Source organism: Eucalyptus grandis, chromosome 9 (genome assembly GCF_016545825.1).
Source record: "Eucalyptus grandis isolate ANBG69807.140 chromosome 9, ASM1654582v1, whole genome shotgun sequence".
Classification (NCBI taxonomy): domain Eukaryota; kingdom Viridiplantae; phylum Streptophyta; class Magnoliopsida; order Myrtales; family Myrtaceae; genus Eucalyptus; species Eucalyptus grandis.
In genome coordinates, this window is record NC_052620.1 from 36,871,322 (window position 1) to 36,896,295 (window position 24,974).

At 37.3% G+C, this 24,974-nt stretch overlaps 1 protein-coding gene across 1 annotated transcript; it reads right to left on the reverse strand.

Moving 5' to 3' along the window:
* Positions 1–10,953: 10,953 nt before the first annotated feature.
* On the reverse strand, positions 10,954–24,544 carry LOC104419592 (probable acyl-activating enzyme 1, peroxisomal). Its single transcript, XM_010031300.3, has 3 exons — positions 24,225–24,544; positions 12,206–12,854; positions 10,954–11,913 (listed from the first exon to the last, which is right to left on the reverse strand). The coding sequence occupies exons 1-3, from the start codon at positions 24,420–24,422 to the stop codon at positions 11,084–11,086; spliced, it is 1,677 nt and encodes a 558-aa protein (XP_010029602.1). The 5' UTR covers positions 24,423–24,544; the 3' UTR covers positions 10,954–11,083.
* Positions 24,545–24,974: the final 430 nt, after the last annotated feature.

Below are 24,974 nucleotides of genomic sequence, written 5' to 3' on the forward strand. Positions count from 1 at the left end.
TAAAGAACTATATTGACAAATTGTCAAAAAAATTATGTCTCAATTGATCAAATTTCATCCCAAAAAAAAAAAAATTGATCAAATTAAAATGTTTTTGATTGATTTAGCATCTACATAATAGATTTAGAATTAGTTCCTTTTTTTTTTTTTTGTGGGTAATTTTCCCATTTGTAGCTTAAGATGGAGCAAGAGGAGAACGGGTCATCGACTTCTTGTATAACCATTTCACCCTCCAATTAATTAAGTACGTTGTCCTTAAAAATACAAGTCGACATGGTGCGAATGTCAACGGGTATAAAAAGTGAACAAAGGATATAGAAATTTTCACTTCCATTCCTTCTAGTTGTACGCGGTTGCGGAAAAATTTGCACTTGGTTTCTTCTGTGAGATAAAACCCCTTTGAGAATGGTTGCCGTGGCGACCGCTGCGTGCGGAGGTTCCAAGTGAAACTTTCTTCAATATCCATTGGAATGATGAATGGCGATTCTACTGTAAGTTTAGGCAATAAGTAATTTATATGTGTATTTGTTTTGACTCGAGTATTAAAAACTATTTCCTCTACATCCCATCGAAATGAAAAGGAGAAACTTACTGGAGATGCTAAGAGTGCGTTTGGTAACACCTCTATTTCGGGAACAATCTCTTTTTAGAAATAATTATTTTCTATTTCTATTCCTTAAAACAATTTCTGAATAAAACAACGCGCTTGGTCATTGTACAAAATTTCTTTTCTCGAAATAGAAAAAAAAAGAAAGAAATGCGTTTAGTATGACCCATAAGTTTTTGTGACGTGAAGTTTTCTTCTTTTTTTTTTTTTAACAATTTTTTGAGATTTTTTTTTTTTTTATCTTTTTATCTTTTTCTCTCTTCTTCTTCCTCCTCTAGCCGGTCGCTAGGCAACATTAGACGGTACGACCGTGACCAACGGCGAAGGATGGCGGGGGTAGTGGGAGGCGGCAGCGCGGCATGCGAGGGGCGGCATACGGCAACGGGTGGCAGGTAGGGAGGAAAAAGAAGAAAAGAAAAGAAAAAGAAAAGAAAGAAAATTATTTATTTATAAAAATTGTTCCAAAGAGTAAGTTATTTTTTCTACTTCTTATTTCTGTTCTAAATCTGTTCCTAACTATTTCTCTATTTCGGGAAATAGAAAAATTAATTGATGTTACCAAATGAATTTATGTTCTTTTCCTATTCCGTGGAACAAAAGAACAAAGAATGAGAAATGTTACCATATAGGCCCTAAATGAAGATTGAGGTATTCAATTTCAATCGGAATTAGGAGCTCAAATGGTACAAGTAGACTCGGCGGGCGTGCTGAAGTCGGGTAGGCACATTGTTTAGTTATCGATACGTCATGTTAATCATATCGATGACAGGTAGACTTGGCAGGCGTGCTGAAGTCGGATAGGCACATTGTTTAGTTATCGATACGTCATGTTAATCATATCAATGACCTGTCTTGAGCTAGAAGAGAGTAGACTTGGCATGCGGGCTTGGGTCGGGTCCACTTAGGCTCAAACTTTTCCGTGGCCACGACTTGCTTGTACCGACATGAACTTGCGATCCTAGCTAAGTGGTTAGGTCCACCTAATATGAGAAAGCATGGACGCGTAGCTCTTTCAGATTTTTTTTTTTTTTCAGCCGAACAAGACATAAATATAACTGGAAAAGTAATTTAAAAAGACAGAAAATAAAAGGCAACGTAATATAGATCATAAGAGAAAAATAAAAAATAAACAAATGGAAATACTTGGCTTGTAATTTGGGACATGAAGATGGAGATCAGACTACCTAGATGTCCATGAAACAATTTACAAGTTTTGTGAACTGATTAAGTTTAGGCATTTGGGTTGTGCTGATTACTTTTATTTAGTGCAGTTTTTATGTAGTTGGTTAGACTCGAATAAATGACTTTCACCTCACGATTTGGAAATTCCTCAGCATCCCCAACCAAATGTGCCACTCCTTGGAGGCGAGATCACACTTGGACCCTGAATTCAGGCCAAAAATAAATCTCATGTGAGCTAGTTGGGCCACCCCGCCACTCCCAGGTTTGGAAGTGAGAGAAGGAACTGACTTTTAACCAATTTTGTATTTTCAATGCTGGGTATACAAAAAATTCAAGTTTGGCAAAGAGTTCAAGTGTGCCGATGCAGCATTATGTTTGATTATATTTCCTCATTGATTGTAGCTCAAAGTTAGTTCCGTATTATTTGAAATCGACACAAGCTCGCGATTTCGGGACACTCCAGTGTTTGCAGGGGCATAGAGACTAAGGTGGATGATTTCAAATGCGAGGAATCGGCTCGCGTGGTTTCTTGGGGTGTGTTTGGTAACTAGTTAAATATTAATTGATTCTATTCTTTTGTTTCCAAGAATAGATTTGGCATAGAAGTCCGTTTAGAAAAATTTTTTATTCTTGGGAAGAAAAATTCATTTTTTTTGTTAATAGAAATAGATTTGGAGTAGAATCAAGAAATAGAAAAAAAGTTATTTCTTTATTCCGAGAATAATTTGAGAATCAAGCCCAACCTATTTTTCTTTTTTTATCTTTTCTTCTTTTCTCCTTCTCTCTTGTTCTTCCCCCAACTAATTATCGGCACTATCGATCACCGCCATCGCAAGTGGCGAGGTCGAGCCGAGGTGGGCGAGATCAACGAGCTTGGGAGGTTCACTTGGCCAACATAAGCCTTGGCCTTATAGATGGCTAGGCAAGCCTCGCCCGGCTGGCTCGACCTTGTTGGACCATCGGCGAGGTCCAGCCTCGCTAGGTTGGGCGAGGCTCGCCTAGCAATTGGTGAGGCTTAGCCTTGCCTAGAAATGAAAAATAATGCATGCGGTAGTGTTCTTTTAAACTAAAAAGTAAATAAGTAAACGATTTTATCAATGAGTTACTTATTTAGTAAAAGTAAAAGTGGCCTTAGTTTGAACTTCTGATGGATAAATTCTAATTTATTTTATAGCCCAAAATATATAGATATTGATGGGACAATTACCTTTTAATTTTAAATTTATTGTCTTGATACCAATTACGTTTTAAACTTTCCAATTTGACCAATATACTTTTAAACCTTTGTGCAAAACTTCAATGTAATCATTCCGATTAATTATTATTAACACATAAATTTTACCATTTTATTTAGGATTTAATCACATAGAAAATTAGGGATTGATTTTTAAACCCTAGCAAAAAAAACAATTTTCATTAAATTGCACGACATATAGACATTAGGAGCATTTGCGTATATAGTAATAAAAAATTCTGAAGAAAAAATTAAAAAGGAAAAAAAAAAAATAAAAAATATTTAAAGAAATTAAATACAAAAAAAAAAAAAAAGAGAGAAAAGGAAAAGAAAAGAAAATGGGAAAAGTGAGACCGGGCCAGGGGTAGGTCAGCCCGGCCTCTTTCTTTCCCTTTTTCTTTCTCTTCGCCTCGGCCAGCCCTCTTTTCTTTTATTTTGCCCAAGATTAGCCCAGCCTTCTTTTCCCTTCCCTCTTTGTCCCTCACGCATTCTGCAAAAAGGAGGATGATGTACGTGAGCAAGAGGAAGGACAGACGCAGAAGGGACAGGCACGAGCCTCGCACCGGAGTTGGTGGTCGGGGGGCAGACCGGCAACAACAGCTGGCTTGGCAGAAGGCCATGCGCGTCGATGCTTAAAAGCGATAGAGGAGCAAGTGAGAGGGGTTCCTTGGTTGGTTTTCTCTTCTTCGGGAGAGAGAACCGCGGAGGAGATTTGAGAGAACGCTCGAGTGAGAGTGGAGCGAGAAGTCGAGATTTGAGAGAGGGTAGAGAGCAAGAGAGAATCTCGGCCGCGCTCGAGACTCCGCTTCCTGGCGCCCATTCTTCCGATAAGTCTGTTTTTTGAGTTCAGCCCCTTTTGACCCAAGGATCTCGTCTCGACGACACAAGGTGGCCGGCCATGGGTCGGTTCGTCCGGGGCCCATTTGCTGTCCGCTGTCGCCGAGCCGGGTAGGGCCCCATCACTCGAGCACATAGGTGCGCTCCGCGTCACTCCATTTTCGGGCCGCCAAACCAGGGCTCGCAGTTCTTCAGTTCGATCGAGTTCCGACCCCTGCAGTGCTGCGTTTTGTTGCCTCTGGACCCTGATTGGTTATCTATTTCTATCTCGGTCGCCTTTTGGTGTTCCGGTCGAGTTATCGTTTGCCCTCCAGTCGACGCCCACCGGATGTTCGATGAAATGTCTCTATGACACCCATGAAAGTTATGTCCTTCTCGCTGATCCCTCTATTTACATTTTGTTGGTTTTTATAGGTCATTGTCACGATTCCTCACTTCTGTTCTTCGTTATAGTTACTTTCGTGTGCGTGGTGTGTTTGCGTTCATCATTCTGGTGAGGGACAGTAGCCAACCGTGACTTTTGTAGAGGGTGAGAATGGGTGGTGGTCAAATGAGAAGCGCTCGATTCTGCATCTTCACTTTTCAGTAAGAATGATGGAGGCTTTAGTTTTAATCTTGCCTACTTTTGCTTAGGATGAGTGAATATGTTGATCTACTGGGCTCTGGGCATGACGTGAGTGCAGACGTTTATGAGAAGTGAGAAGGGAGTTGTGGAGAAGAAGAAGGGAATAAGACAAACGGAAAAAGACAAAAAGAAAAAAAAGAGAAAGAAAAACATAAATTTTTAAAATAAAAAAACTAAAAATTTCATTTTTATCCGACTGTGTGGGGTCAGCGAGTCGGATCGGGTTTATCGGTCCGAACCCGCTTCCTCGAATATTATAATATTAAATACTAAAAACAAATTAAAAAATTTTAAAAAAATCAAAAAAATTCTAAACATATTAAAAAATTTAGAAAAATAATAAAAATTCAAAAAAAATTTCCAAAAAATTCAACAACTTTCAAAGAACATTAAAAAATTCAAAAAATTTCAGAAAATATTGAAAATTTGAGTTTTTTAAATTAATTAAAAGTTAGAAAAATTAGAAAAATAAGGAAAATTAAAAAATTCTCAGAAAATTCATAAATTCAGAAAAGTCTCAACATTTCAGTAGTAATTAAAAAAAATCAAAAAGTTTGAAAAAACCCAAATGTTTTGGAAAATTCGAAAATTCAATTTTTCTGAAAAATCCAAAAAATTCTAAAAAATTAAAAAATATTCAAAAATGTTAAAATTAATCTCTTGGGTTATTTTCTCCTAAAAAAATGGAAGTATTCCAATTTAGAATCTTGTTTAAGGTTGACTAAGCCATTAGGGCTCTATTTTAAGGTTTTAGTTGTCCTTAAAGACGAATATCCTTGATTGCGCAAATTTGGTACATTAATTTTGGCTCCCCTTTAGTCTAGTTGGGATTAACATTTATCTTTTCCTTAGAGTTAAATCTTTGCTATCTTGTGAAATGTATTTAATGCTTCTCCTGGTTGCTAATTGTTACGTTAATGATTGTGTATTCGTATGATCACCTCATATGTTAATAGATATGTATAAAATCAATCTAGACTACTCGACAAAAAAATTATTTTTTTAAAATGAGCAAGATTAGGTACTAAAAGGACATTAATTGGTTAATTAGTATAATCAAGTCCCCAAATCTAGATTCTCTAGTTGTGTAGGAAGTGAGGTACACTCCCATTCCTCATTTGAGTTCTAGCCGATCTTAATAGGCTAGTGGCGACTCCTTACTACAAACTCTTATTAACTCTCAAATATTGCACAAGGTATAAGCTTGGGATAGCCTATGCCTAATCATGGGCCATAGGCCCGTCTTTTAGGCAATATCCCTAAACCTATATTCCCTCCCCCGAGGGGTAGGTCGCGATAATTGTCAAAAAAAAAAAGAAAAAAGAAAATTGCTAACGTGTGACAATCCATGCAGGACATTGTTTCAATTAAAATTGTCCACTTTAGTGTGCCATGTTGGCCACATGTTGGCCATATGTTGGCCATCCGACGGTTATTGGACGCTATGTCTGTAATTTCCGATGGCAATTGACTGAAAGCATTTCATTGGAATTTGGCACAAATGTTTATAATTATAATGGTGAAAAATGTTTAGGATTGAATTAATATTTGTACAATAATTTAGAATTTTATTAGAATTTGGTGCAAAGGTTTAGAATTACATTAATGAAATCGAAAAGTTTAAGATTGATTAACACCTGTATAATAAAAAGGATTGATTTGATAATTCTCTCAATATCGATACGTAATTTTTAAAAAAAAAACTAGAATAATATTGTGAATTTTAACGAAAAACAAAGAGGTTATTTTTCCCTTTTAAAATGGTAAAAAACAAACGGACAATTAGGATTATTCGAGACAGCTATGGTGGTAAACAAATTGTATCATTTTGGTTCAATCTTCCATTTGAATAACCATATTATAAATTTCTAATCAAGGCAATTGCTAATAGTATGGACCTTGATTCAGTTACTTGATATTCATTGGAATATGAAGAGCATTTAAAATTTATTAACAATTAATCGGTTTTTTAATATTCTTCGTAATCGTTTTCACCTGGAGGATGGGAAACATACATTAAGGGGCAAAGAAATTTAGATGTCATGTGCCTTTAGCCCTAAGTTGACCTATACAAACATTCAAAGACTAGCTAGTCTATGCCTACAAAACTCGGAAGGCCACCAAGTTTCCCCTTATATAAAAAATATATATAAGGTGCATAGTCAAGAGTAAAACACTTTTTACACAGAGTCATGGAATGGAATCTCTCATCCCCGAATGAATTGAAAACCAATATCTATTGTACTAAATTTCTCTCTCCCTAACATAGTCAAGCGCTAGGCGACGGACAAAATTTCCATGCTGAAAACGTGGACCAATGCTTTTTATCGTATATCTCGACTGCACACAGAAGGGCAATATAAATTTATTTATTTTTAATTGAGGGCCACCTATGCATCCCATGCAAAGAAACCAACACAAACCACACAAATATATTATTAAAGTCTAAACGTTCATGGAATAATCACAATCAAAGCTATGCAATTTTGTTAGAAATTGAAGATGGTTGACGTCAATGTAAACCTAACACGATCACTCTTCGTTGTTTCTATTACAGAATCTCGAGATCATCTTCATCTTCATTCCAAATTTTACCTCCAAGACTGGAATTGGCATTATAAGGGGCATTGGGGTTTGGACATGAGGGATTGATTAAGGGATTTTGGGGGTAATTTCTACATATTGCACAATACGAAGAAACGACGATGTTTATCTAGCAAAAAATGGCATTGTTTATTGAAAATCCTTTCATGTCATGCCGTCGCGTTACATGTAAAACAATGAATTTTGATTGGACTGTCGCGTTAAATAAATCAAGTGAGACTTGCCCGATAGGACCTAATTGCACTTTCCCCCAAACATTTAGGATTACATTGATTTGATTAAAAAGTTTAAGACTCGATTGGTTTTTGCACAATAGATTTAGGACCGATTGAGCAGTTTTTCCCTAAATTAACCTATGTAATATTCGAAGATGGGCTAGTCCTTGCTTCCAAAATTGGAAAGCTTGACAAAATTCTAGTTATATAAAGAAGTTATATAAGGTACACCACCGGTGTAATATAGTTTTTACACAAGCAATCATGAAATGGAGTCCCTTAATTACTAATGGGAATCACCAAAATCAGCAATTGGATCCATGCCATTGCCAAGACTCTAATTAGTTAATGATCTTTTTTATTGCCAATGTCCTTATATAAAAGTCCTAATATAAATATGATATTTCCTATATTGCATGAACTTGGAGTTCATTATCTGCGAAGGTCAAGCACAACATTTTGGAAGGTCAAGGTCAAGAGGTAGAAGTCAGCCCCGAAGCAATTTTGGTATAGGCAACAATAAGCACTCATCAATCGACAGATCCTCTTAGATGGGTTGACATCAAGCAAAATGTCTCTAAATTAACGGGTTTCATTTTACCAGCTTCACTTAGCGGTTGAGCTCACATGTTGGATCTGCCATTCTTCCAAGAATTAGTCGTCCGTGATTTTCGGATCATAATTCTTTGAACTCATCAAAGTCAGCTCCCAATTAGTTAGATCTCTCTTTCTCATGATATATTTTATGCTTATAATATGTACGTATAACAATGATATCACATATCATATTATTTTGATATTGTCTCATCAATCAGACTTTTCCATCGATCATGTGAACATAACTTTTCTTAATGATCATCCTGATTTGACATTAAAAAATATAATCGTCGAAAGCAATGCCATGTTTTTGTTTTTTCCATGTTGAAATGAAAAATAATGCATGCAGTAGTATTCTTTTAAACTAAATAGTAAATAAGTAAATGATTTTATCAAGGAGTTACTTATTTAGTAAAAGTAAAAGTAGCCTTAGTTTAAACTTCTAATAGATAGACTTTGATTTATTTATAGCCTGAAATATATATAGATTTTAATGGAACAATAACCAATTCAATCTTAAATTAATTGTACATATAACAATTTAGTTTTAAATTTTCCAATTTGACCAAGGTGATTTTAAACCTTAATGCGAAATTCCAATATATTTATTTCGATTAATTGTCAAAGAAAATTGCTGACATGTGATGACCCACGTAGGACGTTGTTTCAAGTAAAATTTTCCACTTCGGTGTGCCATGTTCATCAGCTGACGATGGCTGGATGCCACGTCCATAATTTCCAATGGCAATTGACTGAAAGGATTCCATTGGTATTTGCGTAAAGGTTTTGAATTACATTGATGAAATTAAAAAAATTATGATTGAATTGATATCCAGATAATAAAAAGGATTAATTTGATAATTCTCGCAATATTGATATGTAAAATATTTAGAGCTAGAATAATAGTGTAAGTTTTGACCAAAAAAAAAAAAAAAACAAAAAAGGTTACTTGTCACTTTTTAAAATGATAAAAAAAAAAAAAATAAACGGACACTTAGGATTAGTCAAGACGGCTATGGTGGTAAACAAAGTTTATCATGTTGGTTCAATCTTCCATTTGAATTATCATATTATATATGTCTAATTAGGGCAATAATTAATAGTATGGACTTTAGTGATTTAGTTACTTGATATTCATTGGAATTAGTAGTGATTGGGTCTCAATTCGGTCCGATTCCAAGGTGGAATTGAGAACCGGATCGGGAGGACTGATTCCCATATTAAGGAACGAAGGACTAGACCGGCCGATCCTAGAATCGAGAATCGGACTAACCAACCGACTCAGTCCGGTCCGGTCTGGTTCAATGAAACCGGTCTTTACTTGACCTTCGCAGTGAATCATGAATATGCCAAAAAAAAAATGCTAAATGAAACCCCTCCCTTGCCCTTCTTTCGCTTCGATCTTAGAATCGGGAACTAGACTAACTGGCCACCAGTTCCAAGAATAAGGACCAGGGACCAAACCGTCGCCCGTGGGAACCGCCCAAAATCAACCGATCGGGTCCAATCCGGGCAATTCCTGATTCAAGTGGTTCTCGTTGTACACCCCTAATTGGTATATATAGAGCATCAAAATTTATTAGAAACTAATCGGCTGTGTAGAATTATTTGTACTCTTTTTCACTCGGAGAATGGGAAACAAGCATTGAGAGGCTAAGATATTTAAATCTTATGATGACTTTAGTCCTAAATCTACCTATATAATTATTCAAAGGCTAGCTAGTTCACGCCTCCAAAATTCGGAAGTCCGCCAAATTCTCATTATATATAAAAGATTATATAAGGTACATAGTCATGTGTAAATTGACCAGCCTGCGTGTCGCTTTTTTTTCGAAATCTGTACAAAAGTCGGACCTTGCCACTCCATCGTGAGACCCAATACGTACATCTGCTGCAAATTTTTTTAAAAGATCCACATTTCCTACTCCTGATCCCAATACAGCGTGTTCGTCGGACTCATTCCAATAGCAGCATGCCTCGATCGTCTCATTATCCTTCAAATCAAATTTTCTACATAGGTCAAAGTTTCTACGCAGAAATCATTTGATATTTCTTTCAATTCTGATCGCACGCGTGTCAAAGTATCTCACGTTACTTTTAGGTTCCTTCAAAGGACACATGGCAATCGGCGTGTACGAAGGAGGGTGCAGTGATCGGCATACATTGTATGGGTCGAAAGGAGAGAAAGGAGAGGGCAATCATGAAGACAGAGAAAGGAGATGAAGTGCAATCATGAGCATGGGCATTTCTCCTCGTCCTGTTCCTTCCTCCTTCCCCCGTTGAGCTTCCTCTATAAATCACGGAGAGGAAGTGAGAAGACAGCGGGAGAGAGCTCTGAGACTACACAAAAGAGATTGAAGAAAATGTATTTTCTAGTAATTATACTCTATAGTGATTTAGCTAGTTGAATTATTATGAGTGCAATTTATATAATTCTTTGAGTGAGATTTCATTAAGGCTTATGAAAGGCTAAATATTGAACGGGTTATTGAGCGTAATTGGAGGAATGAAAATATCAAAAGACTATTTGAGTATTAGGATGATTGCAATCTTTGTCGTGTCACTTATTTTTATAGTGAAATTCTATATTGCTTTACTTGTGAATATAGATATCGACATTTGGACCGAACCATATAAATCCGATATCTAATTTATTTCCTACTTTTTGCCTACTATTTGATTCGCTTGTCACATATTTTCACAATAACAGACCGTATCTTTCGCATAGGAGGACAGCCATGTCAACAATATCTAAGACTGAATCCTCTACTTTCATACAGTAACTACAAATTAACGGTTAAAATCTAGCTAGAAAGGTTGACTAAAAAAAAGAAAGAAACTTAAACATATGCTTACATTAAAGTTAGAGAAATCAATGATGATCCGAAATATGCAATTACAGGACAAATAACACAGAAAGACACAAGTAGTTGAATTCTAATTATTCGCAAGTAATTCCTCTGATGGATTTTGCTAGCATAATAGTCCTTGGGGTACTGTGAGAACAACAATCTATTGTGAGTCACAAATTTTGAAAAATAGGTATCACAACAATTTATTATTATTTTTAATTTAATTTTTTGTGGTCCAAAATAAATTATTATTATCATAGTGCATTAAATATTGTTACGTAATCATTTCCCTTCTCCTCATGCTTTGGTTCTCGTGAAGCTGTGCTCGTACTATGGACGATGCTTCTCAATTGCATTAGCTCTCTCTCTCAACACAGACTTCTGTACCTTCCCGGTGGAATTCATCGGCAAGTCCCCGAACCACACCGTCTTCGGAACCATTGTCGCCTTTTGCAGCTGCTCCGCGCAAAACTTTACTATCTCCTCGGCGTTGGAACACTTCCCTTCCTTCAACTTCACAAATGCACATGGGACTTGCCCCGCAACAATGTCATTTTGAGCAACAACAGCAGCTTCCGCAACTTTCGGGTGGCTTGACAAGACGGCTTCTATGTCCAATGTGCTGATCACCTCCTTCCCTAAGACTATGGCGTCCCTCGCTCGGTCCTTTATCTCTATGCAACCGTCCACATGCCGCACCCCAACATCCCCGGTCCTGAACCACCCGCCAGAAAAGGCCTTCTGCGTCGCCTCCTGGTTGCCCAAGTAGCCTGCCATGAGGGTGTTCCCTCGGAGCATGACTTCTCCGATTGTTTCCCCATCGCTTGGAACACTCTGCATGGTGGTCGCGTCCTTGACATCGGCAGCTTCCAGTGTGATGTTGTGGAGCCCTTCTCTACATTTCAAGTTATGATCGTCGTGGTCGTTGTCGTCGTCGTTATGGTGGTGGTGTTGCGATGACCTCCAGGGTCTGATGAGAGCGGGCCCTAGGGCTTCCGTCATGCCGTATCCGTAGACAATGTTCAACCCAAGCTCTTGGACTCTCTCGAGAGCAGGATTCGTCGGGAATGCGCCGGCGATGATTACGTCCACCACGGAAGGCAGTGGCTTTTGGTCGACCCGTGGGGAATCAGCAATCATATTTAGGATAGTGGGTTTACCTGTTGAAAGGGAAAAAAGAAGAAGAAAACTCTACTTTTTCATGGGCGATTTTTCATGAACCTAACATCATCCATACTTTCATATGACACGTTTTAAAAAGCATAGGCATCCTCCCAATTATTTGATTGTATTTGTACCGTACTACGGTAATGACACATTATCGACATATCTCAACGCCACTCATCTATTTTTTAACGTGAATGATATATTATCCTTCGATTCCGTTAAATATGTCATGCTCATGATGCAACAGGACTCTCAACATCAAAGTAAACGAAAATGGACCATTACCACAGAGATGAGTGACCTTGTGGAGCTGAATGGAGTCGAAGATTATCTTCGCTGAGACGTTCCTAATACACACATTGACACCGCCGAGTGCCGCCATTGCCCACGTGAAGCACCACCCATTGCACCTGAACATGTCCACCGTCCATAGGAACACAGGCAACTTCCCCATGTTGTATCGGAGGATCAGCCCTAGAGAGTTCAAGTACGCTGCCCGGTGGCTGTATGCCACTGCCTTGGGCATCCCTGTCGACCCCGAAGTGAAGTTGACTGAGATGGGATCACACTCATCGGCCGGACTAATGGCTTGGAAATCGCTCTCTCCCATAGCTAGGGTTTGTTCATACTCTCGAACCCCAAGATCATAGTGGGCTTGACGGTCCAGTGAGAAGTCATGGATTGCGACAAGGAGTGGCTTGTGATCGTGGTGGTTTTCTAGGAGGTGCGTATCGTTCTTGTTGTGGATGACTTTGGAGACGAGGTGTATGAGCTCGGAGTCGACGAAGATGATTTTGGGTCGTAATCGGTGAAGAATGATCGTCAAAGCATGCTCGTCAAGGCTTACGTTGAGCGCGGAAAGAGTCGCGCCTGCCATTGGAACCGCGAAGTGGAGCTCGTATAGTGCAGGGACGTTTGGTGCCATAGCTGCAACCTGCATTGACATAACAACGAATCATGAGCATAAAATCATTGAACCGCCGCCATTGATTGTTGTTTAGGTAATCTCGTTGCTCATTTCGAAAAGCAAACCCCATCATCAGTTCGTTGTCCTCAGACGAGTCAGACTTTGAAAATTCGTCAAAAGACTCGGGAATCTGCCTCACGCGCCACCATGCGTTGCCACGTCACAGGCCGCCGACCCTGTCGTCTTAATTGCTTTTTTTTAAGCAATAGTTGGACAGTATAAACAAAATCCACCAGAACAGTTTCCTCATCCTCCGACGAGTCTAACCCAGTAAACGAAGTCGCTGGATCCCTTTTGCATGCGCTCACGCTGCCGAGTCCTTTGCGCATGAGATCCACATGCCCGTGTGCCTCGCACGTAATTCGCTGCGTCCGTTGAACAAGTGACGTCATCTTCCACGTCAGTGCCACTTTTCAACCGAGTTGTCTGCCATGTCATCATCTGACGTCATCCTCCATGTCGGCGCCACGCCTTAGCCAAGTTGTCCGTCACGACATCCTAAAATTATTATCGTTCACTTGCATTGACTGCCGTAGACCAGACCAGCCTGAAACATTTTGGACTGATTTTTGACATTTTCAAATCGGTTTATGAGGTATTTCAATGTTCCGAATCTATTTTTTGGCTTTGTACCAATTTTATTTGAATTCCTTATAAAATCTACTAGCTTATAATGGTATATTGCATATCATGGATAAATTAGAAATCTCTTATTCAGACCATCTTGAATGGATCAAACTATATTTTATGGGCTCAAGAAATATCAAGTTCAAGAGAATGTAGGCTTGGGTGTTATGTCACTGGAAATATTCGTAAGCTTATGCAGGCTCTTGATGAACCAATGATCAATTTGCTGATCGTTTAGAGGAGTGGGATTGCAAGAATCATCAGATACTCACATGGTGTCAAAACACTTTGATTCCATCTATCAGACTTCTGTTTGATCACCTAAATATAACAAAGGAAGCCTAGGATATTCTTGCCAGTTGTTACTCTGCATCAGACATTGCTCATGACTAACAACTGTTAGGGAATTTACATCGCATGTGTCAGGAGACAGTTCAGTCTATTAACAACTTTTTATCTTCCATACAAGCTATATGAGATTAGCTAGCTTTATCTGAGCCTGAATGGGAGACGACTTCTGATGCTTGTTAGTTTGTTGAATGTCACGATCGTATGTATTATGCATTTTCCAATGGCACTTAATGATGAGTTTGAATATATGCAGGCTTCACTTTTACATCGGCATCCTCTACCTCATCTTGAGGCAGTTGCCTCGAAATTCTTGATGGAGGAGACTCAACTTGCTACTACTTTATAGGCACAACGTGTTATTCTATCAGTCTCCACTTCCAAAGATGTAGTGCTTGCCACTTCTGGTTCCACCTCATGGTGCAAGCCTTGTTGTATGCATTGTCCCCTACCTGGTCATCATGCATCCAATTGTTATCAATTGCAACCTAAGCAACCTACGGGAAGGACCGGCCTATCTCGGTTTAGAGGTTCACATGCATGTCTGTCCATCATTGCTGCTACCATTGAGGATTCCTCTAAAAGTACATCTATTACTCTATCATTAGATGATCTTCGATCTGCAGTTCGTTCTATCATTCTAAAATCTAGTGCTTTTAGCTCCTCTGCACCTAACCCTTCCACTTTGTCAATCACCCTAGGAAATCTTGATTCATGGTTTTTTGATTCTACCTGCTATAATCACATGACCTCTAATTCCAATTGACTCAATTCAAAGTCATATACTTCAAGTGCCTATTATTCATACAGCTAGTAAATCTTAGATAATAGTAAGTCAAACAGGGCATGTTGCGGCGTCCAAATTGTCCTTGCCTGATATATTTATGATTCCCAAACTCTCACTAAACTTGATATTTGTGGGACAACTATGCGAACTTGGTTTTGACATTCATTTCTCTTTGAATAGTTGTCGTGTGCAGGATCGATGAATGGGATAGACAATTGGGATAGGCCACAAAGTAGGACTTTTGTTTGATCTTATTTCATTAAAGCTTCCCAACTCCTTCACTCATTGCGCTACCATAGTATTATCTAAAACTTGACCTTTCGATTGGGACATCCTTCTTTCTCTAGTTTAGGTCCTCTGATTTTAAGTGGTCATTTAGGTTCTATTGACAATAAAACTTTTGATTGCTTGCCTTGTAAGTTTGGAAAATATCATGCTTTATTGTTCAATATTAGTGAATTTGTCTCTTAAGCTTGCTTTAATCTAATTCACCTTGATATTTAGGGATTATCTCCTACTCCCATAATGGGAGGATCTCGTTTTTTTGTGATTTTTGTGGATGATTATTTTCGTTATACATGACTTTATCTTATGAAGAATTGATATGAAATCACTCATATCTATAGTGATTTTGTTGCCATGATCAAGACAAAATATTCCCGAGATATTAAAGTTCTTTTGTACTGATAATGCCATGTAACATAGAGACAAAGAGTTCCTTAGAATTCTTTCTTGGAATGGTGCTATCATTCATCATTCTTGCAAGAACTTCCCAACAAAATGGTTGAGTAAAGCGTAAATATAGGCACATCTTAGATATCATACACACTCTTCTAATCTTAGCATCTTGTCCAAAACAATTTTGGGGAGAGGCCTATCATATTGATATATATATACTATCAATCGTATTCCATCACCTACTATAGATAATATTTCTCCTTACAAGCACTTATATGACAGTGTTCCTAATTACAATCTACTTCGAGTCTTTGGCAATGCTTGTTTTGTGTATCTTCTTTCTAATGAATGCACGAAGTTAGAATCTCATGCTCATTTATGTTGCTTCCTTGGATATAGTATTGAGCATAAAAGGTATAGACGTTGGGATCCTATCTCAAATCAACTTTGGATAACTCATAATTTTACCCTTTGGGAACACGAGATATTATTGTCTCTTCGTCCCTTTGCATCCTTTCCAAACTATTTGCTTTTTCGCTAATCCTTCTACCGATTAATTGCCTAAAGATAACACACTTCTTCCTCTTTGGAATTGTCCTCTCCTAATCTTGATGCAGGTGTCTCTGGTAATCCTACTTCGACTGCTCCTAATATGTTTGAGCCATCCGCGGATTCTCCGACCTTAAACATTCCTTCTTCTCTTGTTTGTCATTCCACTTGTGTAATTCAAACTTTTGTTGGGCTTCGTGATTTTCACTGTTATTCTACTATTGCTTCTTTTCACGAGCCTTGCACATATAAAGAAGCTAGTACTTATCCTTTTTGGAAGCAAGCAATGATAGATGATTGCAAGCATTAGAAAATTCTCATACTTGGGATTTGGTTGTTTGCTTCTTGAAAAGTTGGCTATATGTTGCAAATTGGTGTACAAGATCAAAATGAAGGCAGAAGGTACAGTAGAATGCTACAAAACTAGGCTAGTAGCAAAAGGCTTTAGTTATGAGTGTGGCATTGATTGTTGTGAGACGTTTGCTCCAACTACATGTCTTACTTTTGTTTAGGGATAAGTGGTTCTAGGTTCTATATAGGTTCCATATGGAACTTTAAACCTACCCATTGAAATGGGTTTCTCAATTTTTGGTACCTGAAACCTACCTTGCATATCCTAGAACCTAGAACCTACCCTATAGGTTTCTTGGAACCAGGTAGGTTTTAGGGTCTACTCAAGATCAATCTATATTATTAATTGAATGATTGCAGTGAATTAAAACCATTAATGACTACCACTCGTTGCTATAATTTATTGACCATAAAGGCATATGAAAAATATGAGCGTAAATAGAGTAAAAGTATCAGTCATAAAATGGAAGCTTAAACTAGTGTTTCCAAATTATATACTCATCATCGAATGATATGGAATATCGCAAGATCGCACGAAGACATAAACCAAGAAAAACATTAAAACTTATTCTAGGTTCTAGGTTACAGGATATAGATTCCAGGTTCTAGGTTCCTCCAACTAAGAATCTATAACCTATTCATCAAAGCAGGTTCTTTATTTTTTGGAACTTGGAGCCTATCTTGCATACTTTGGAACTTGGAACCTACAGGTTCCTATCAGTTTGGTTTTCAGGTTCTACATTCTACTTTGGAACTATATTCACCCGTACTTTTGTTCATAGCCTCCTTCCCATTGCTTCTATTAAGCGATGGCCTCTGTTCTAAATGGGTGTCAAAAATGCATTTTTTAATGGAGATCTCACTGAGGAAATTCATACAGAGCCGTCTCCTAGATACACTCACACTTCTAATAAAGTGTGTTGACTATGCCGAGCATTATGTGGACTAAAGTAAGCTCATTGTGCATGGTATTCCAAGATTAGTTCCACAATGGAACACCATGGATTTATATCTAATCCCTATGACAATGCTCTTTTTGTTCAAATGAACATCTCATTTGTATGATACTCTTATATGTTGATGACATGGTTATTACTAGTGATGATCATAACAGTATTACGAAATCCTCATACATAAATGAAAGATCTTGACTGACTCAGTTATTTTTTAAGCTTGGAGGTTGATTCAGATTCCTCTGGCTATTATCTTTCTCAAGGGAAATATGCCACTAATCTCCTTTCTCAAGTTGGATTTACTGATAACAAGATCGTTATAACTTCCATCGAGACAAATGCCAAATTTGATCACAAAGACGAGACTCCTCTTTCGAATCCTATGCTTTATCGACAACTGATTGGTAGTCTTGTATACCTCACTGTTACTTGTCCTGACATCGTTTATGCTATTCATATTGTAAGTCAATTCATGACCGCATCATGAACAACTCGCTTTGCCGATGTTCTTCGAATTCTTCGCTACGTCAAGGGTACCTTATTTCACAGTTTTCACTTTTATACTAACTCAACCTTAGAGTTAATGACTTATTCTAATGCCAGATGCCAACTAGGCCGGTGATACTCTTGATCGTCCCTTTACTACAGGCCACTACTTCTTCTTAGGAAACTCCCTTATTTCCTGGCAAAGCAAGAAATAGACTACCGTTGCTTGATTTGTTATAGAAGTAGAATATTGTGCCCTTCCTAATACAACATCAGAATTACTATGGTTGTGGAGCTTATTTGAAGACATGAGAGTCTCTCATGATGGTGCAATAATCACTTATTACGATAACCAGAGTGCTATTTAAACAGCGCATAACAATGTTTTCCATGAGCATACCAAATATATTAGAATAGATTGTCATTTCGTAGCTCTCACATGCTTTGTGGTACTATTCGTCTTGTTCCCACTTTTTTCTTTTTTTTGGTCATATTTTGTTCCCACTTCATTAGTTGATTAAATAGCTAATATTTTCATTAAGGCACATCCACCTGGACGTTTTCAAGATCATTTCTCTAAACTCTAACTAACCTCTCCTATATCACCTTGAGTTTGAGAGGGAATTTTAGATATATTGTTAGAGATATTATCTTCCTTATTTTATTCTAATTGATTGTATTTGATATTGTAATATTTTGTTGCTTCACATAGTTTTCTAAAACAGCCTATAAATAGGCTCATGTATCATTAATATTAGACACAGAGAAATATACAAAAGTTAAAAAATTCTCCAATTCTCTTTTCCGCTTTATTTTAACACAAACTAAATGTTACAAAATTTTCTCAGATATTATCAAGTGACAGTACTTCTGAATAAATGATAATATCTAGAAAATCAACGTACAGCCCCAGTTAATGGGCCCTAGACGACTTCCTCGTGAGTCATCGCCATGATCAGATCACCAAAATAACTTTGGCCTCTGACTTTAGATCAAACCCCACACGGATCACAATCTACACGCCATTACCGTCGAACCCTCTTTCTAGAAGGAACACTTACGTAATGGAACAGCATCCACCAAGCTTTCTCTCAAATCAGATCTTGATGACCATGGAAAGCATCAAGATTTGTCGCTACCCACAAGATGATGATAGGCATCCATTCAATTCTTTAGAGTTTTTGTCAAACTTCGCTGAAGCTTCCCTTCTGAGAGTAGTGAGTGCGAGATGAAGAAAATGCCGCAATCCTTACCCATAAAAAGGGGAACAGATAAGTCCCATTTCATGCCTTATCTGATTACGTAGCCCCACCACGACTTCATGCATCATCCCCACCAAAGTGAGTATTCTAGATGCTTTGAATATAAAACGACCGGTAATAACTAGACCGTCACGTCAGTTATCCCGAAAAAAATTAGCCGGGAAGACTACATTGAAATTTCGCATAAAAATTTATCACTAAATTGGCAAACTTGAAAAGTTTATGGCTTATTGACATCTATATAATAGGTTCAGGACTGATTAGATAATATTCCCAAATAATAAGTATTTGCACCTTTCTTTAATTTTTTTTTTTTTTTTTGCCTGGAAATGTTAGAGTATTAAAGACTGATTTAGTAAATGAGGAAAGAGCCAAAACCTAGGCGAGACTAGTGATACAATGGGATGGATTTCATTTAAATGCTTTACTATCAATAACGTCAGGAATCCCGGATAGATTATGACTTTGTATCCAACTAGTTCTCTCTCGAATATCTAATTTTAGCATCTTTTATCTTCTCCTTTTATATCTTAGTCTTCATAACATATCATATAGCCAAGGAAAGTACAATACAATGAAAGTACAATCAGTGTTATCATTTCAAGTACCACGCAGGGAAGTCTAAATGATAAGACGAGAGTACATTGAAGAAAATATGCAGCCGGCGTGGATGCCATGCACGCGCGTGTTCTTAAGTCATACACTTAGGCATGCAGCCGGATCAGCTTTCACCAGCCGAAAACCTAGTTTTTCTTTCTTTCTTTTGAAACCACGACATCTAACTCGACATGATTATTGTCTTGATAATTTCTGCTTTATGATCACATAAAACGAAAAGAGAAAAAGTAGAAATTCGATAGTTGTGATCATTAGGAAAAAACCTCCCCGAAAGTCTTATCATGCATCTCCTGGATTGTGTGTCATTTTGGATGGAAAAGCAAGGGAATGGAGTCTTGGAAATGCAATGGTGTTTTGCATCCATATAGAATGAAACTCCTTAGTGCGTTGCTTATCTATATTAATTAGTGTAATGGGTCCATTAAAAGAAGGAGTTCAGACACATGTAAAACTGTTAAAATATTAAATATAGTCTGTGACTATAAGGAACCTAAAAATGTCAACTTTGATGTCAGTTTCATAAGAATGATGCCATTAACCATACATCATCACCTATGACTTTATAGCTTTGATGAGAAAGTGCTAAAACATTGAGACGAAGAGCAATCTTTTAAGTCGGGCCGTAGTCAACTAAACAAGGTCAAGGTCGATTATGAATATAGACCGACTGATAGATTATGTAGGCCGTCACTAAGGAAAGAGTAAACAGTATGTTGACGAGCATTGCGATATGATTTTCACTATAAATACATTCAGTGGTTAAACGCCAACAATGATGGGATTAAGTGGACAAGGTGGGAATAGTCAAGCCGATGTTGGTCAAATCAATGTTGATGGAATTGAGAAACATTAACACCGACTCACAAAACTTGGCCGAAATCAAATCGACTGTAAGGATAAAAATACCGGAAACAATTATTGCAGTGAAACTTTTATACAGGACCAATTATCAAGGGTATTAACTAATAGTTGCAATCAATCAATTTGTATAGCTGAGTCAATTAGCTATTGTAGTCGACCTTCTGAGGCGGGAACAATTATACCATAAAAGGGAACCAAAATCAAATTTCAACGAGCGAGAACACTTACTAGAGTAGGCCAGCTACCCATGGACTATAAAAAGGAGAACAACAAAGAGGAAAAGATATGCACAAACATCCGAAGAACAAGATTTTACTTTTGTCAATGCACTTTACTTATTTCTAGTCATTTCCCAGTAATTTATTTCCAATCATTCCAGTTGTTTATGTTAATGAAATGCTTGGTTGTATCCTTCGAAGATAATTTGCTATAATTAGTGGATTTATTTCATAAGTTCTAGAATCTAATCATCAAGTTTGTGTTCCTTTCTTGATTCAAAATCATCTGTCAATTCGAAATACAACATGTGATAATTTTCATTGTCCATTAGACGATTTAAGGAGAGCGATTTTATAGTAAAACAGCACTATGCCTTTTCACTCGTTTATAAGTTCCCTTATTTATAAGCCTTAGATTTTGATAATCCTTTGCCCATGGGACTCACATGTTGGGATCTATGCTTAAGGCCTTTATCATTGAACCAAACCTTTGTGTGAGGGAGAGTTCTAAGACATAAAACATAATATGTTGAAATTTTGTGAGACTATAACCAATTTTTCTAAAAATTAAACTATTAAATGAAAACATTATTTAATTTTTAATTATTCTAACCCTCCCCATCGCGTCTACGTTGGACTTTAACTTAAGCGTGAAGCTTTGAAATATGTAATTGGTGAGGTTAATAAAAGTTTGGAATATGTGAATCAAGGCCTCCTACTATGATACTACGTTGAGACTTTATGGGGTTATAACTAATTATTCTAAAAACATAAGCTGATAGATGAGTTTGTAGTTTGCTATTTAGATATTTTAACATGGGCACCATATTCCAAAGTTTTTGGAGTAGATTATTGTGCACTGGATTCTACATAGTTGTGGCTCCAGAGGGTGTCTTGAGTTCAAATATTTTTATACTTTTTCTTTACCTATTATTATTTCAACCATTAGTCTTAGGTGAAATACAAGCCTAAGTATGGAGGGAAATTTTACAATAGTCAAATAATACATCATGCTTTCATATAATAGCTTTAATGTTCATGATCAATTGGTGATGGTCTTATACAAATTTTAACAAATGAATCGGTGTGTACCAATAGGTAGCATTGACTTAGAGGATTGTAGCTCACCGTTCAATCATGCATACCAAATCATTTGTAATTTTACTGCAATGAAAAGAAGAACTTAGCACTAGAGTGTCGGGTCCACGTAATTTGCAAGACTCCCCTTTAACCTTTCCTCTCACGAGAGAAAGATAATATTAAAACTGCCTATGAATTAAGGATGGAAAGGTTGACGCTCCTTTTAAGTTTTAACTCCTTCGAGTCAAAGAGACTGATTGGGACATAATGATATCTGGCTCCATTTTATACTCATTCAATCACGCGGAGTATACATAACGTGATGGGTGTAATTCTTCTAACTTGAGAATTTTTTTTTTTTTGGGTAAATTCTAACTTGAGAATTGTGCCCCACCAAATCAAAAAAAGTTCATGCAAGGTCCATCTTCACCGGTTGACATGCCTCGTTTACTTCAAATTTTTCTAGAGATGGAAACATGCCATGATTGACGACATAATATGTTGCACATGACTATATGCCAAAATTTAGGGACCATTAACTTGTATTTCATGCTAGTTCAACCTAGTCAAAGTGAATGCATTGTCGGAGTACATGATCTCAAGAAAATGTGTAAATATATTAATTTGCATTCAAAGATTGAGTAGGACCCTCTTTGACCCAATTTTTTTTTTTAAATTAAGTGAATGATAAAAATGGTTTTCCATTAAGCAAACCCTTTTAAGCGGGGGATTAATGCGTTTATTGTTTTAGCAAAAATGTTTTGATAGGAGTTAGCTGTAGACCCAAAATTCATGACGTGCAGGACTCCCCTTCGTGGGTGGGTGAAGATTGAGATGGCACCTCTTGGGAAAGGATTTCCAAATGGACAATGAGAGTTTGTTCCCTTATAGTCAATGTTGACGAGGCTAGAATTCCAACGCGGAGAGTTGCAGGGGCCAACGTGCTCAAATGATTTACTTAACAATTATTATAGTGTGTAGAGAAAATATTGGTTAAAATGGATTAATATAAAAGAGTGAAATAATTTATTTTATTTTACTTTTACTGATATAAAATAACTAAAGGGTTTTACAATAATTTGAGTCAGTGGAGCAATTTATAATCATTTTAGGAATTTCATCCTTTTCAGATAAAAGAAATTAGCTATAATATTAGTATTTCTCTTCAAAAAGTTCAGTTTCATGGGAGGTCTTGTGCTGTTAGCTCTGTACATGTTATAGATTTCCATATTAAGAGAGGATTCTCAAGTTTCAACCCAACCACCGACGGGTCTTAGGTTTTTATTTTTATTTTTATTTTTATTAGCATATAAATAGGGGTTCCTATATTTCGAGATTATGGTGCTCTTTGATACTATGTTGGGTAGGGGTGATTGGAAATGAAAAGAATGGACTTGTGAGGTAATTAAGAAAGAAAAGAAGAGAGAATCTGAAGGATGCGAGTGAGGGAAAAGAGAGGGCAGGCATGCATTCATTAAAATATTTTATGTATCTAGGACTTGCCTTGACTTATACTTTTCACCATTTGCTTAACCTAAATCATGCGACTCATGCACTTTGACCTATTTTTCGAATCTGAGACTCCTGAAACTTCCAAACACTTAAGTATTGATACATAACTTCACATGTAATTTGATCATAATTTCCTAAAATTTGAATAATATTCCAATTTTGGCGGGAAAGCAATATATATATATATATATTACATTATGCTTTTGTTTTGAATGCAAAACATGACCTTTTACACAATAGTTGACTTTACCAACCTCTTCTAATCCTTTCACTTTGTTTCTTTTTTCTTTTAAGTGTTTTTTAACAAACCTTTATGTTGAATTTGGCAAGTCGCTATCATTTTAGTTAGGACTAACATGAACTAGGTTACGTATTATAAATTCTTCCTATGCGAGGCTATAATTTTTATTTTTTTAAAAGTTTTTGGTCCATGGAATATAGTTTTGTATTTGTATTTCCAATCATTCCAGTTGTTTATGTTAATGGTTTGTCCCACACAGCATACAGACATCTATGAAGCAACATAGACAACGGAGGAGCTTGGGGGTTGACCTCCTTCATCTTGACCTAATTTGGCAGATTGACCGGTTCCATGGGTTCTCCTTCTCTTGATATACCATCGAAGGGGACGAGGAAAGGAAAAGAGACCGAAGATAGCATCTCTGGGGCATGCATATCCAGTGCGATGTTCGCCTGATCCGACAACGGTTCATGTGCACAAAGTGCATATGTATTCGATACTGTCGATAATAGCTCATGAGAATGTACCGTGAAGGACAATCTATCTCAATATAGATCTTTGTCCCTCCCACTTTTCTTAGGCTTATAGCTTCTCACGGCATGATCCTGATCAACTACCTTATTCCCTCCATTTGAGACCGTGAGCTTTGGGAAAACTAAAAGCTAATGGAAGCAAGAAAGAAAGAAAGCGAGCGAGGACCCCTTTTTACTTGCATGAAACACAAGGATATTATTAAAGACGAGGGAAACAAGATAGAGAGACTTACGATATCGCCGCGCGAGATCTTCAACCTCGTCAGAGCGGAGGCGAGCTTCAAACATCGTTCGTGGGTTTCTCTCCATGTGTACCTCGTATCGCCGTAGATGATGGAGACCTTGTTGCCGAAGACGAAAGCTGCTCTCTCTAAGAAGCTTATGGGAGACAAAGGCACGTAGTTCGCAGGGCACTGAAGCAAACCGTCCATGATCTTTCTCTATACACGTGTTTGGGATCTCTAGCTTGCGAGACAAGTGAGCACGATCATATGCATTCGCATAGAGAATTTATATAGCCGTACCTAGTAAATGAATTTCTGAGTTGGACCATTTTCCATATATATAACAGGCTAAGAAAGAAGCAGGAATCACTGCGAGAATTATAATGGAGGGAGAGATTATGCACTAATGAAGGCCTTTGAAGGATATGCGTGTTGGATACCTCTCAAAATATCTTGCATAAAATAAGCTGCTAATCCCTGTAATGAAGTTTACATATCGATCTTAAGATGCATATTTATGTCAGAGGGAGAGAGAGAGAGAGAGAGAGAGAGAGAGAGAGAGAGGGAAGGAAGGAAGGAGCCAGGAAACAGCAACAATGTGGGAGCACGACGAGAAAAAGAACACAATTAAACTTCATCACATTGTTGTGGATCATTCCAATGGATGTTTGACGAAATATCATTAATCTAATCTTATGATAAGAATAACTCATAACAGATCTTGATAAATATAACCAATGATAGTTAAAAAATTTCTAA

Excerpts from the sequence above, each read along its gene's own strand:
- LOC104419592 (XM_010031300.3), bottom strand. The coding sequence starts at position 24,422 with ATGGACGGTTTGCTTCAGTGCCCTGCGAACTACGTGCCTTTGTCTCCC. Across the intron at positions 12,855-24,224 it reads AGATCTCGCGCGGCGATATC|GTTGCAGCTATGGCACCAAA; the intron begins GTAAGTCTCTCT and ends ATGTCAATGCAG. Across the intron at positions 11,914-12,205 it reads CAAGGTCACTCATCTCTGTG|GTAAACCCACTATCCTAAAT; the intron begins GTAATGGTCCAT and ends CCCTTTCAACAG.